The following is a 15545-nucleotide window of genomic DNA, read 5'->3' as shown; positions in this document are numbered from 1 at the left end:
CATTCATTAAGATTCAGAGATCCCAAATTCAATCCCCACTGCTGACCACCCACCCAGGGTGTTGCATAACTTCATGAGGATCCAAAGCAATAGAAAAATCCCAGAGTCCCATTAGTTCACTTAGCTCAACTGACAGTAAGGGTGGGGCTGCAATATAATATGCATATATTCCCAGATTTTTGGAGCTTGAGGGGTGTGCTGAGTATTGAGATTTGTGCACTAGGGCTTGGGATCAGTGGCTGGAATGTTTTTTGACTTCTCCTTGCTTTAGGGAAGGTTAGTAGGCAAAGATGCCCAGAGCCCTCCATGCACACTTTTTAACATTTAGTATAATTTTATGTGTGTTGCAAAAAAGGCACACTGTACTAACAGAGACAATGAAGTATTTTAAAAACCAAAAAGATTCAAATGTGTACACACACACACAAAGTGAAATTTCTTAAAAAAACAACAACACAGTTTAGAAGTAAATATGTTCTAAAAATAGAAGGAAGATTATTCAATCTGTGCAGGCCAAAATTCAAAAGCATAGTTTTACCAGATACGAACTGTACATTAATCTTTTCCACAATTAAACCTTTGTTACCAAGCTAATCCAACACAAAAATTCTCTCTAAAGAAACTTTATCCTTAGAACATATAAGGAGACCCTTTTAAGAGTGATAACAGCATAATCTTCTCAGTATGGTATTAGATTTATAATATGACTTCTGCAGTTGAACTTTGTCACCTATTATCTATAAAGTGACAGTTAATATCAATTTAAATTACAGCACTTTTGCTTTACATACTTAAGATAGCTGCAAAGTTTATGACAAAAGCTTCTAGAAAATAGAAAAGAAAGGGAAAAAAGTGATTCAGTGCTAAATGGTTCCTCACCAGCAACTTTCAAATCATGTATATGCCAAGTGAATTTTAAACAAGAAAATACTGTCTAATTAACCTTAATCTCACAATATTAACAAAGGAAGCATGTCAAATGAACAAATATTTTAACAGTTTAATAAATCAAACTGTCTTTGTAAATATTTTTCCCCCACTTAAAGAAAGATTAAGTGGTTTGCAAAACAAATCAGATTACTGTTTGTTTTCTATATTATTTGCCACACTCCCTTTTGAAACAACAAAAGATATAGACAGTTTGGTGAATAACAATCACTACCATGCAGGACACGGGGTACAGGGAGAAAGTAGGCCTCTCAACTAATGGAAGATCAATATCAAGCAAAGTATTACATGGTTGAGGTGCTACATTTTTTGCAGGATAGGTGCTGAACACATTTTTCAAGATGTTTGAATACTGAAGCAGTCCTGGCAACTGTTCACGAATATCAACTTTCCCAATGAAAGTGTGACGCTGTGCTCATTCTGTGGTAAATCTAGTTCGGTTGTTTGCTCCCAATACGCCTATTGGCAGGCTGTTTCAGACCTCATTCTTCTACTAATATCCAGCCTAAATATATTAATGGCCAGTTTATCCCCATTTGTTCTTGTACCAACACACTCTTACAACAGAAATAGCTCTTCTCCCTCCCTGGTGTTCACCCCCTTGATGTATTTAGAGAGCGTAATCATATTCCCACATCAGCTTTCATTTTGCTAGGCTAAACTAGCCCAGCTCTTTTAGTCTCTTCTTGTAAGACAGGCCTTCCATTCTCCTGATTATCCTTGTAGCCCTTCTCCATACCTGTTCTAATTTGAATTCATCTTTTTTGAACATGGATGACCAAAATTGCACTTAGTATTCCAGATGAGGTCTTGACAGTGCCTTGTACAATGGCATTAATACATCCCTATTTCTACTGGAAATTCTCACCTGCTATATCCTAGGATCACCTTTGCTTTTTCATGGCCGCATCATTTTGATGACATTTTATATTCCCCAAAACACTGCATACAACCTAAAAGCTAGAACCTCCTTAGGAACAAAGTGTAACTTTACCTTATACAACTGTAGTGTTTGAAAGTACTGGCTGCTTTCTGGCATTCCAAGCACAACTGAATAGCTCCTGGATAGTCCTCCTCCTTAGGAAAAAAATGCAATAGATAGCTAATGTAACTTTTGAAGCAAATATTGCAACATACATTTTTAGACTAAAATTAAATGTATGGGAAAAAACAATGCTAAAGAGATCTGGGGTAAGCATGCTACCTGTGAGGAGAGGAACGTTTTCTTAATATATTACACCAGAGTCTGCTTTTTTCCCCTCTAACGATTACACCCATTCTATATCACGAGCTTCACAGAAGCTAAATGTAAAGCCATTGATTACAAATGAAAAATGCAAAAGGACAAGTTTTAAACCATTTGTTATCAGCTACTATAACAGAAACATCATTTCAGAATACCGATTCGTAGCTACATTCTTCTGCAGGCTCAAATTTAGCTACAAAAATGTACATTTGACTATTCATAACCATTATAACAGAAGAACAGGACACTTAAGATCAGTATCTCAATCATCTTTTAAAAACTGCTATACTCAGATGAAGTAAGCTATTCAGTGCCATAGAGTAAAAATATATATAAGCACTACTTTGACTGGAACCCTTAAAACACTATGGAATAAATTCAGAGGTGAGTCTAGAAGAAGTTTATTCAATCTATTACTCTTTCTAGTCCTTGATCACCTTAGACCAATTTACAGTGCTCTATATGTCACCGCTAAATTTGGCCCACTAAGCCTGATGGAACCCTAAAATCATGCAATTCAGATGCAAAATTGCCAGAATAGAAGGATGCAGCAACAAAAGCAAGTAAAAGTAGGTCACAAACAAGTAATAGATGTGAGGAGTATTTACTTTTACAACAATTTAGACTCCCTTACTCCCACTTACTTGAGCCAGATACTTAAATGTTGTAAATTCATTGACTTAAATGGACCATTGACCAGGTGTGAATATGGCCCACTTGTGTTTAAGTTATGCCATTTTACTCATGAATTTGGACTTATGGGTCAGATTCAGAACTCGCCATGTAGGCACAATTCCAAAGCTTATAACCTGTCTGAATATAACGTGTCTGAGTAAAGTATTTTCATGTTTCCTTCACAGTGCCCTCAGATTTTTTTTAAACCCACAAAATTCAGAAGCTGCAAACTCTTTTTTCAAAATATAAACATGAAAATTCAGTAGACACCCACTTTACTTATTTGTTTTTTCAAAAGTTATACATTAAACACCGTACATGAAAACATGCATCAGGAGGTGCAAAACAAGAAAAACCACAAAATATACAGTTCAAAGACAATGATACGATGAAAAGGGGACAACCCCTGGGGAAAAGAACAGAATTGTCAAAAGCAATTAAACGTTCCAACTCACAAATAAAATAATTCTGCCAAGTCATATGTGCACGTTAGATCATACCGTATGTTAGACAAATCTAAGTTATATAATCAGTTTTTGCAATGCCACAAGGCAACAATCTCCAAGTTTGGGAGCAATATAGCATAAGTCTTTCACAAGGCTGACCTCTTTTAGTAATGCTTATGAAATATCTTCTGCTCAGAACACTCTCCTTGAGCACCAGAGATGGTAACCTGATTCCATCACAGTTAAGACTTGCTGGGCACATATCCTTTCATCCAGAGTAAAGTAATTCGTTCTCACGGTATGCCAGGGTAATGAGTGCAAGACTTCGTATTTTGATGAATGAATTCCTTTCAAGGCTTCAGTGTCTGTACTAATATTTACTGACATTTGTTGGGGACAGAAATTCCTTTCTTGGAATAAGAGGATTTAAAAAGTGCTCAGTGACTTTTCAGCAGGCCCATGCATCAGATGGTTGATTCTTTACATTCCACGCCTACTGTGAAGGTTTACTGAATGAAAATAAGGGGTTAATTCAAGCAGGAGCCAATGTAGGTACATGGAAAAGCGGACAATGACTTCAGATACCCCAGTTGACAATTTACCTTTAAGTATTGGTAATTAGCTCTGAAGTTTTACCTCCACCCATATTGAGTTAAACAGCTTGTAAAAACTGGAGGAAGAATCCAGGTGGGAAAAATTTAAAAAACTTTGGGGTGGATAAAACAAATGGACCCTGAAGGAGAAGGGAGTGAAGGCAAAGACTGAAGGCAAACTAAACCCCAGTCCCCAGAGGCTGGTGCATCTGCTTTATTCACACTATTGAGATTAAATGATATTTTGATTTAGGAAGGCTCTGTTGGGTCACTGTATTCACCACCAGTCACATCTCCAAAAGCAAGGACTTGCAGGTGCCAAATCCAGCCAGAGATGCTGAGCAATCACAGTTGTTACACAGAGTGCTCTACTCATGAGAGTCAGAGAACTGTAGAATTCCACTCTGAGACAGAACAGGAGTACTTGTGACACCTTAGAGACTAACAAATTTATTTGAGCATAAGCTTTTGTGGGCCACAGCCCACTTCATCAGGTGAAGGTGCAGGGCCTGTCACCTTACCAGGTGTACTCAGAAAAACCTGATGGGACAAAGGTGCCGTTGGCCCTGCACTGCAGTATTTGCCTCTCTGCAACTGTCTCCTATTGCAATCCTCTTACCCACTCCATTCTACCAATGACACCCTCTTCATTTTCCACTCATCTGCTCACTCCTCCATGCTCTTAATGGAAGGCCCTCACCATCTCTGTTCACCAAGCCAGAACCTCTCCTCATTCAAATCCCTCCTGAAAGCCCAATTTCTCCATGTTGCCTACAAGTAGCAAGTTAAATATAAAAAAAAAATTTAACGGAATTCTCAAAACGTGCATACATCCTGGAACCTTGAAACCGCTTGAGCTTCCTCACTCTCTGCTGTCTGCCCCACCCACTGGGGGGGGGGGGGAAGAAGGGGCGGAGGAGAGAGTAAAAAACACAGCTGAATGTCACACAGTCAGTCTATTCCTATCCACTGTGTGCTGACAGATGGTTCTGTAGCGAGCCTGTACAGTACATAATCTTTGGCAGTTACATGGTGATATGAGTGTTTTCCTTCACCTGTACTAGAAATATCTGCTAACATGCAACCAGATAAACCTCACCCTCTTTTTGTCCTCCCAGTAAAAGCACATCCTGCTTTAAAACACTGGTAATCAGAAAGGACAGACACACATAAATAAGGAAGACCTAACAGAACCCTTATTGTACTAATTAGAGCCTAGACCCTCAGATCTACATGTCTACAAGGCTCTGCCCACACACATCCAGTGGCAGAAATGGAGCCTTGACCAGAATCGCAGGCATCTTCCAGTAGATTAGCAGTTGGTGCCATACACACAATATTTCTGACATTAAAAGGCAAAATTTCTGGTAAATCATTTTCTTTTCTTTTTTTTAAGTATCCCCTGTGTTAGGAAATAAGAGTGAAAGAAATAAAAAGGATGGAAACAAACGTATACCCATCTACAATAACCATAAAATAGTTTGAAGTAAACTTACCTCCAACATTTCACTTAAACGTACATCAGTTCTTTGCTATAAAAAAAAAAAAAGAGCCATAAGAAAACTACATAATTAAGAAAAATATATTTTACCATTAAAAAAAATCTGCACATACCAGTGTCTTTATTGTTCTCAGAGACTTTAGCAGTCCAATCAGCAACTGTCGTTTTCTTTGATTTGCAAGAAGTCCCAAACTAGCTTGAGTAAAGCCTTCCTTTGCAATATTCAGGTGCCTGTAGAAGTTAACAATACACAGAACAGTCTTAGCTAATATGCAAAATAAAGAATTTTATATCAAATAGTCTAACAAGTAGGTCTCAATGCACATTAGAAACTCTGAATGACCATCACTGCTAGTGAAATTCAGCAATTACAGTGACACCAGAGGGAAATTAGAAAGATGCATTTATCCTTTATTTGGAGTTTGTTTTTGGGTCAATGGTCCATTCCAATAGGAGGCAGAACTTTCAGTTCATACTTTGGACTTAAGTACAGGAATTTACTAGTAATTTTGTGTTAGTACCTACATCAAAAATAGGAAATAGTTCTAATAAAAGTAATCATTAGTTCATATTAAAGTAAATGAAGGGGTTTCTTTCTGGGAGGGAGAGTAAGTTTGTTTTTAAACCATTTTATTCCCTTTCAATCTCTGAACAGCAGACAAGTGTGTCACTAAGTATGTACCATACCTCCTTCCATTTGTGCAAATGACTGCAGCTAACTGAAGACCAGTTTGTAAAGATGTAACTCGTTCAAGTTCCTACAGAGAAGCAATATTTCAATTTACTCTTCCAAGAATTATGCATTTTTGTGTAAAACAAAATCAGATGCTCTCACCAATCTCCAAGTAATTTACATAAGCCTATAATCTAGTCCCACATTTCTCAACCTAAAATATATTTCAATTGCCTAATCAGTAAAGGCCAAAGCACTGATAGCATAATGTGATGTTAGAGTTTCCATAAAGGGAAATAAGACAATTTAGAAGTTCTGCAAAAACATTTTCACAGTCGCCCACAAAAAAAACAAGCATCTACAAAAGAGAATTATTTGGAATCCATTTTTACTGAAGTTGAAAACATAAAATACTTTTGCTGTATTTATATATTGCAACATTTTCACAAGAATATTATTATTGCCATTAATGAAGTTCAGTCTAATGGAATGATCAAAGCTTCAGGCACATGCACAAAGTTTAATTTGCATTAATAAACCAAATATTGGCAAAGCAGGCAAATATGCTATACACAACATTTTGTTTCACAATATTTAGATATTCATCAGCAATTCAGTACATATCACTTTGCAATGACCCTTAACTGTGACCTGTTGAATTTAGGCTGTGACCACTTCAAGGCAAGGAACGCAGCTTTAAGTTTTTTTGTGAAACTCTTACTATATTTTGGGGCTATTAAAAATAATCACCAGGAATTTTAAACAGCTATTAGTTTATCTTTATTTGGCAATACATTATAGAAAGGTTTACACACCCCCTATGTAAAAGAAAAACTGAACATTTTTAAAAAAAAATGTATATTGCACTTGTGACAGGGTGTGCATACCCTTCACTAGACAAGAAAGGATTAACTCCACATTATGGGCAGAGGAAGTCCCACCCCAACCAGACCATGCTGGGCATGCTCCAACTGCTGTTCCAGTATAAAAGGGAGCAGACTAGCTCAGTCTAGGCCAGGGGCATCTGGGTGGGGAAATTGTACGCAGGGCCATGAATGTAGGGCTGGGGCAGGGGGTTGTGGTGCGGTGTTCAGGTGGGGACTCAGGGCAGGGGATTAGGGACTCAGGGCAGGGGATGCGAAATATGGAAGGGGGCTCAGGGCAGGGGGTTGGAGTGCGGGGTGCAGGAGGGGTTCGGGGTATGGGCTCCAGCCCAGCCCCGTTTACCTGGAATGGCTCCAGGGTGGCAGCAGCACACAGCAGGGCTAAGGCAGGCTCCCCGCGCTGCTCCCAGAAGTGGCCAGCATGTCCAGCAGTGGCTCCTGGGGGAGGGGTGGGACAGGCGGCTCTGCCACGTGCTGCCCTCGCCTGCAGGTACCACCCCCAAAGCTCCCATTGGCCACGGTTCTCCATTCCCGGCCAATAGGAGCTGCGGGGGGCAGCGCCTGCAGGCAAGGGCAGCGCACGGAGCCCTCTGCTCCTCCTCCCTGAGGGGCCGCAGGGACATGATGCTAGCTGCTTCTGGGAGCGGTGTGGGGTCCGGGCAGGCAGGGAGCCTGCCTTAGCCCCACCGCGCCACGGGGCTGGCAATCCCTACGAGCCAGATTGCAAATCCTGATGCAGTGGAGCAGGGAAGGCCCAGGTCCCCCTACCTTGGCCATCATCATCCCCTTCCCCATCCCCGGTGGCAGCCCCTGACTGTGGCCATTAGGCTGCAGAGCCCTGAATCCAAGGGCAGCCCTACTGACTGCGGCCATTGAGCCACACAGTCTTAAATCCAAGGACAGTCTGGTAGACTGTAACCACGGTGACACCACACCCATGATTTACCCCAAAAGGAAACAGGGTGTGCACACACCATGACAGCACTCTATTTCAAAATGTGACAGGTGCTTTCTAAACACAGAGAAGGGCATGGCCTCTACTTTAAAATTCTACAATACAAAATTTGATTTACATTTAAAAATCTGATCTGATCTAACTACGTCATTAAATCCTAGGTCATTCTAACACCATCTTCTGTTAGAAATAATCAAAGATATACTATGGAAGTAAGATATCATTGCATTCACAAGAACAGTTTTCCCTTTCCTTACTAAGGTCTTTGGTTTAGAAAAGTCAGAAACTAGATCCTGGTTTGAGCAATGGCTTAAATTCTATTCAAAGATTGTTAGGTACAGTATAAAGCAATCTCTGCTTTAAAAAAGCTTTGAATAGCTAAGGCTTTTGCAGGGGTCATGACTTCCTTTTTCATGAAGTGCATTTAATAATAAATCTAATCTAATAGATGGCATCCAACTGAAATATTTCTGGCTGTATGAATTCAGTAAAACTTGTCCTTTGGACACGCTCAGATTGCACAGATTAGAGACTGGGATGGAGTGCAGCTATTAGGTTCCTAGGGACAAAACCCTCAGTCCAATACCCAGACTGAGAAGCTGGGCAGACATACTCCTTTCCCTCAGCCAGATACAGAGTGGCTCTTCAGTGCCACATCAACCCAGCAGCTGCAACAGTCCTCCAAAAAAAAAAAAAATGCTCCTCTTCCAGGGAGAAGACACCAGAGAATCTGCAGAATGGAAAAATCCACTGGCCCAGTCTATTCCCCATTAGTCCTCCCAGGAAGTCCTCACAGGAGAGGACCCTACTTTATACCGGGGATGCATATCACCTCTGTGACCTCCTTCAACCATGCAGTGGAAATGCACTCACTTCCAGGGGATCCTGTGCAGGGTGAGGAAGCAAGGATAGGATTTGCTGCTAAATATAAGCTATCATCATAAAGCACGGAACACATTATTAAATACATCCCAGTGAGTCAGTCAGAACGCATGCACTCAGCCCCTCAGATAGGATTCTCTTAGACACTTGCAGGATAGGACACCCTATTTTAAAGTTTGAAAAGTCATGATATTGAATCCAGAGACACAAATAGCTCCTGAGGAGCCTTAGCTATGCAGTTAACATGCTCAGATTTTTTAAACAGGATTATTGACTCAAACACACAACTAAGAGGCTTTTAAAGTGCCTCTTATTGGCCTGACAGATTTTTAACCATCCCTTTGGAACCACTGAAGCAGCACGCGCTCTTGTATAAATCCATACATAGTACTGTTTCAAGCCACACTAAAAGGCTCTTTAATATGAAATTAATGCCTACTTGTAATGATCTGTATGTGCACAATAGTCCATTTGGTAATGCAGGCATCTTAAAATTAACCAGTAAGATATCAGAAGAAGATTATGGAATGCTGAGTGGGGAAGGGTTTGTAATAGTGAAGCTGTTGTATACAGAAAAAAAACAAGATCCAAAACAGAAACTCTGTCAGAGTCTGCCTCAATTGTCCATAAACAGCCTCTTAAAAAAATATCATTTTTTTATTAAATGAAAATGCTTCTGTTTCCTATAGGATGTCAGATGGGGATAAATTAATAGTAGTTTTCCTTCACAGGTGTAATTATAGTTTCACTCTCTGGATTTTAACTTTGGGATGAAAAGACAATACTTGTCACTGTCAGATCTCCTCCTCTTCCAGAGAAAAATCAGGCTAGGAACATACTCCTGTGGGGATGGAGAAACTGTTTTAATGTTTCACTCTAGGATACTAATGGACCTACCTCATCTGACACTTCCAACAGACTATGGCTCTCAGCCTTTGAACATTCTACCAATGCTTCAGTGGAATACTATGACAATGTCTTATCAAGAAGTATTGACAGGCTAGAATCTCGACACCCACTCACTTTATGCCTTACGAATGAATCACCACAGTTTACAGATGCTTTGCAAATGATGAAGCAACAGGGAAGAAAGCTGAAGTGTCAGTGGCAAAGGCATTATACTAACTCAAAGACTGCTGCCACAGAGACTGGGTTATTCTTACACTGGGGAACAGAAGGTTGGTTGTCCTCTCCCTCAGCTTCAGCAAAACCTCATCCAGTGCAACTCTTCAGAACTGTGGCCATTTCAATTCTACTGTGATGGAGGCCTCATTAGAATCTACATTAGATTGGCAAAATGATGAATCCAAGTTTCCTTGACTCTAATTTGTTTCTTTGAGGAATCCTCACTTTGATTTGTGTAAAAGATGAACCAGATCCTGGCTGACCTGACCAATCTCATGAGAGCACTACCAGAATAAGAGGGTATTAAAGCTATCATTGAAGTCTCTTGGAAATGCCACATCCAACTTACTTGTCTGTTGGACACACTTCTCATGACTTGGTATAGAGACCAGTGGGAAGTTTGGAATTTGTTACTGATGAGGATTGTTAATGCCTTCTTCACAGAAGCAAGGTGCAAGCCATCCTTCAACATAAACAGCAGTGAGGCTCCTGCTCAAGCCCCCTTCTGGCTGCTACTTCATCTATAGCCTCCCATTTCTGGGGCCTCTTATGATGATGATGTTTGAACAGCTCCCATGACATCTCAATCTCATGTTCTCGATTCCTATCAGTCTGGTTTTAGACATGAGTTTAGTGTAAGAATTTAGTTCCTACTGGCAATGGAAACACCACACAACTACTTTTGGATTGTCAGCTGGAGAGTCAATGCTAGATTTGTGGGAATCTATAGAAAGCTCTTAAAACCACTAAACAAGTAGTTTGCCTCATCTTCAGAGGCTTGTTTGAGTTAATGGAATGCCCTTTCATTACGTTCATTCATTCCTCTGGTAATTAGTAGTAGCAGTATTCTTTGGCAGGGCTTTTAACTGATTTTGCCTTTTTTTAAAATAGGGTTGATTTGGAATGGATTACTATATTGATTTAAGCATCTAGGTGCACTGATGGTGGGTACCAACATGACTTAAGTAAAATAGCCACAGAATATAAGAATTTAAGACTACTCTCCCACTGATTACATGAATGATCCCCAATTGTGCCTGAAAAACAGATCAAGTTGAATTACAGAAACATTAGCTGGTGTGATTTAATAATTCACAGAAGGCATTTACAATAATATATATCAGTTCATTATCTTACCTTAACATATGCAGGCTGCTTTTCAAGAATCAAGTCTGCAACCTTTTTAGATACCTTGAAGGGGAAAATATTACATGTGATGTATCTTGAAAGTATCCAGTCTCTATGCTGAAAGATCTGCATTAAGAACTCTGAAGATTTCCTGTAATTCTTAATCATACATTGATTAATACATATGCCAAGAAAGAAGTAAACATTCTAAGACAATGACCACACTTCTCCCACAAGTAAAAACAGATGTATGTTTACAGCTCCATTTGGGAATTAGTAGATGTTTTCAAATTAACCTTTTAGCCCTTTACCAGCTAAAGAGCACACTTGAGTAAATATAGAAAAGATATGGAGCACTGGAGCCTGATATATTCTGTTTTCCATGTTATTAGTATGCAATTACAAATTAACCACCTAGACTGGAGATTAAACAAACTACAAAGGAAACTTTCCTTTCATACAGATACCATATTATATATAATTTATGCTAGTTTATAATCATCCTGTGCATGGCAAAATCAACTTAAGTTTTCCTTTGGTGTGCAAGACATAAGCATTTTAAATTATGTTTTGCACTGCTCTGAATTAAATCGTAAATGAAGGGCTATTCTATTCTGAGAATTACACCCTGTACTGAATTTAAAAAATAAGCATCTTTTCAGTGTACATACACATAAAGGTTGAACAAGGAAAAAATACCAAATAAGCCATCAGTAATTTATATAGAAAATCATGTTCAAAACAGTTTTCTTCCAGCACCTGAAATGAGGGAATGATTTATGTTGTTCTTAAGCACTTCTCTCTAACCCTCCCAGAGATGGGAATCAGAGGAGAAACTGGCTGAAGCAGTCAACCAGCTCATCCATCTTGTTGGCTGAGGAGAAATGGAGATGAAGAGGTTCTTTATGTGCTAACTTAACTGGGTTCATACCTTTAGGGATTCAAGATTATTTTCAGCCGCACACCACAATCATCTTAATAAATATAGTAAGAACTACTGGAGCTCACAACACTTCAGTGGCATCAAGTTCTACACACACAACACAGGAGAAAACAGTTTTACTTACAGCAGCTTGTTGTTGCTTTAATTTGTCTCTGTATTCTTCCATTTCTTGAAGACTAAGAACTGGAGGAAGCTTCTGTATGTAGAAGACAAAATTAAAACCAACGAAAAATGAATGTAGAGGAAGTGTACATATAATAATTAAATGCATTTAGGAAACAATGTTATGCTTTCACAATCTAATCTGCATTTAAAGTAAGGCAATGATAAACAATGAAAAGTCAGAGTTACATTATGGTGAGTATCCAGTAATGGATAATCAAAATCTCAGAGAGCTTTTTTTTTTTGCATTCAACAGATTATGTGGACACCCACCCCGACCACAGAATCAACACATAGTAACCAAAACTACAGTATGCTAACAAAATAAAGCCAAAAATAAAGTTTTTCTGCCAAATCAAATAAATTTCCCAGTTTTGATTATTTTGGCCATTTCATAAGCAATTTGATCTCTGAATTGTTTGGAAGCACAATGGGCCTTGATCCTAAACACACTGAATCCAATGGGAAGATTCCCATTGATATCAATGGGCTTTGGATCAGTCCCTACACAACCACAGAAAAATCTTAATTCTGGGTTAAGGCAAAAGAGAAGTCAGCAAATGTCATTGATTAATGTTTTTTAGAAAACTGACTTTTTTTGGAGGGGTGGGGAGAGAAAGACTTCTTACCTCCAACTCATAATTCACAATATCAAAGGAATCATTGGAAAAATACACTTCTTCAATGCTGTTAATTATTTCTTGCTGGGCTTGCGGATCGGTTGGTTGTTCCCGGAGTTCTCTCAGCTCCTCCTTAACAAAAATCTTGATTTTAGTAAATGTTACTACATAGAAGGACCATTGCACTCTCAAGACAACCTGCTTTCCAAAGCCATTATACAAGTGAGAGAGCCCTGGGTACAAAACAGAAACAGCTGTATTGTTCAGTCTGTTCCAAATATTGGAAGTAGGAGACTATACAAATAGCAGAACTCATGCTATACTGCTGTGAATTGCCTAGTTATCGCTGTACCAATATACATTTTGTTCATGAAATATGGTACAAATGTCTATGGGAGTCATGTCTTACCCTGGGTGTTCACAACACTTAAGGAACGCTCAAAATAAAAGCAAAATAGATCGGGGCTATCTTTCAGAAGTGCTGAAGCACTCACCACTTCAACTGAAGTCACAAGGAACCATTTGAAGTAGTGCCGAGTACTTACATCACGTCAAAGGGGTTGGGTTTAAAGGCAAAGTTAACAAGCAGAGTCTTTCCTAAATAAATGATAGACATTCTCTGTTAAAATATTGTGATTTGTTATGTTCCTGAAAGAATCAGACAAGGTACAGTACAAGCAGTCTATTTCCATTAGCTAAATTGTTTCAGAATATTTTAAAGTGAATTAAATATATTTGAAAACTAAATAGAGAGCATTGCCCTCAAAGTTAGGCCTGGTCTACACTAGGACTTTAATTCGAATTTAGCAGCGTTAATTCGAATTAACCGTGCACCCGTCCACACCACGAAGCTATTTAATTCGACATAGAGGGCTCTTTAGTTCGACTTCTGTACTCCTCCCCGACGAGGGGAGTAGCGCTAAATTCGACATGGCTATGTCGAATTAGGCTAGGTGTGGATGCAAATCGACCTTAGTAGCTCCAGGAGCTATCCCACAGTGCACCACTCTGTTGACGCTCTGGACAGCAGTCCAAGCTTGGATGCTCTGACCAGCCACACAGGAAATGACCCGGGAAAATTTGAATTCCTTTTCCTGTCTGGCCAGTTCGAATCTCATTTCCTGTGTGGACGTCGTGGCGAGCTCAGCAGCACTGGCAACGATGCAGAGCTCTCCAGCAGAGGAGTCCAGGGAATCTCAGAGTAGAAGAGGGCCCCAGCATGGACTGACCAGGAAGTCTTGGATCTCATTGCTGTGTGGGGCGATGAGTCTGTGCTTTCGGAGATGCGCTCCAACAAACAGAATGCCAAGACCCTACGAGAAGGTCTCCAAAGCCATGGCACTCAGAGGATACAGCCGGGATACAACGCAGTGCCGCGTAAAAGTCAAGGAGCTGAGACAAGGCTACCAAAAAATCAAAGCGGCAAACGGACGCTCCGGAGCCCAGCCCCAGACATGCCGCTTCTACGAGGCACTGCATGCCATTCTCGGTGGGTCTGCCACCACTGCCCCACCAGTGTCCGTGGACTCTGAGGATGGGATAGTGTCGACGGCCAGTTCCTCGGTGACGTTCGCAGACGGGGAAAATGAGGAAGGAGATGGGGGGGGGCAGTCGACAGCGCTTACAACGCTGATTTTCCAGACAGCCAGGATCTCATCACCCTCACTGAGATCCCCTACCAACCCTCCCCAGCCGTTACCCCGGACCCTGAATCAGGGGAAGGATCAGTCTGTAAGTGCTTTAAACATGTTAACATTTATTTTTAATGGAGCAGGAATAGTTACTAGTTGAAAAGAAGGTCAATATATATGGGGATAGAACTGAAATCCTCTTGGGAGATCTCCGAGAAGCTCTCCTGGAGGTAATCGAAAAGCCTCTGCATGAGGTTCCTGGAGAGAGCTGCCTTACTGGGTGCTCCGAAGTAGCACACTTTTCCGCGCCAGGCTTTCATCTGGTACTCCGGGCCCATTGCCTCAACGAGCATGGCAGCAAAGGCCCCTGGTTTGTGCTCGCTTTCACGCAGCATGCGCGCTCTATCTCTTTCTGTGACCCTCCTCAGGGTGATCTTGCTCGGAGACTCCTGCATTTAATTAGAGTAATTTGTTTACTATTAGTATTGGGAGTGCTTCACTGTTCCTTTGCATAACAAGAAGCGTCACTTTACAGCCATGTGGTGGAGGCTGCAGAGTGGCAGCATACAGGGATCTTTCCCAGGGAACAGACGCGAGGGGGTGGAACAGGGGCAGAGTTTATGCTTTCAGGATTGCCTGCAGCAAGAGGACAGTGGTATACATTCACTTTTAAGCAGCCAAAAGTCTTTGGCTTACCATGCCTGGCTGCTCCACGGATTCTGCTGTCCTGCCCCGCTTGTCTGATCTGCGGTGCAATCCCCCAGGCAATGAAAGCGAATACCGAAAATTCAAACTTTCCCAGAGTGACTGCGCATGAGATAGGTGCTGTGCATGGTTTTGTTCACAGAGACTGACTAGACTGTTTCTTCTTTGCAAAAATGTATCTTTGTAAAGGAATTCACTCCCTTTTCCCCAATCACACAGCTGCAACTGTATCCCGACCTGCTCCAGCATGCCCCTCACAGAGGCTGGCGCAGATTAGGCAGCGCAAGAAAAAGACATGGGACGAGATGTTTGCAGAACTTATGGGCTGCTCCTGAGCCGAGGTGGCCCAGCAGAGCCAGTGGAGGGAGAACCTCTCTCAGCAGCAGCGCTCACACAGCGAACGGGAGGACAGATGGCGTCTGGAGGAC

General features: G+C 40.8%; 1 protein-coding gene across 2 annotated transcripts in view; it reads right to left on the bottom strand.

Annotated features, from left to right (window-relative positions):
* VPS50 (VPS50 subunit of EARP/GARPII complex) overlaps positions 1-15545 on the bottom strand; it is a 165142-nt gene that overhangs the window by 120952 nt on the left and 28645 nt on the right. For both annotated transcript variants that reach the window (XM_039524419.1, XM_039524420.1), the window contains exons 3-9: positions 12791-12913; positions 12124-12195; positions 11066-11119; positions 6097-6167; positions 5523-5640; positions 5405-5440; positions 1943-2025 (exon numbers count right to left, since the gene is read on the bottom strand). In XM_039524419.1, the coding sequence (XP_039380353.1) occupies positions 1943-2025; positions 5405-5440; positions 5523-5640; positions 6097-6167; positions 11066-11119; positions 12124-12195; positions 12791-12913 (557 nt within the window). The remainder of the gene's footprint in view (positions 1-1942; positions 2026-5404; positions 5441-5522; positions 5641-6096; positions 6168-11065; positions 11120-12123; positions 12196-12790; positions 12914-15545) is intronic.

The sequence above is a fragment of the Mauremys reevesii genome, linkage group 2 (assembly GCF_016161935.1).
Source record: "Mauremys reevesii isolate NIE-2019 linkage group 2, ASM1616193v1, whole genome shotgun sequence".
NCBI classification, from domain to species: Eukaryota; Metazoa; Chordata; order Testudines; family Geoemydidae; genus Mauremys; species Mauremys reevesii.
This window is presented reverse-complemented; position numbering and strand designations above follow the sequence as displayed.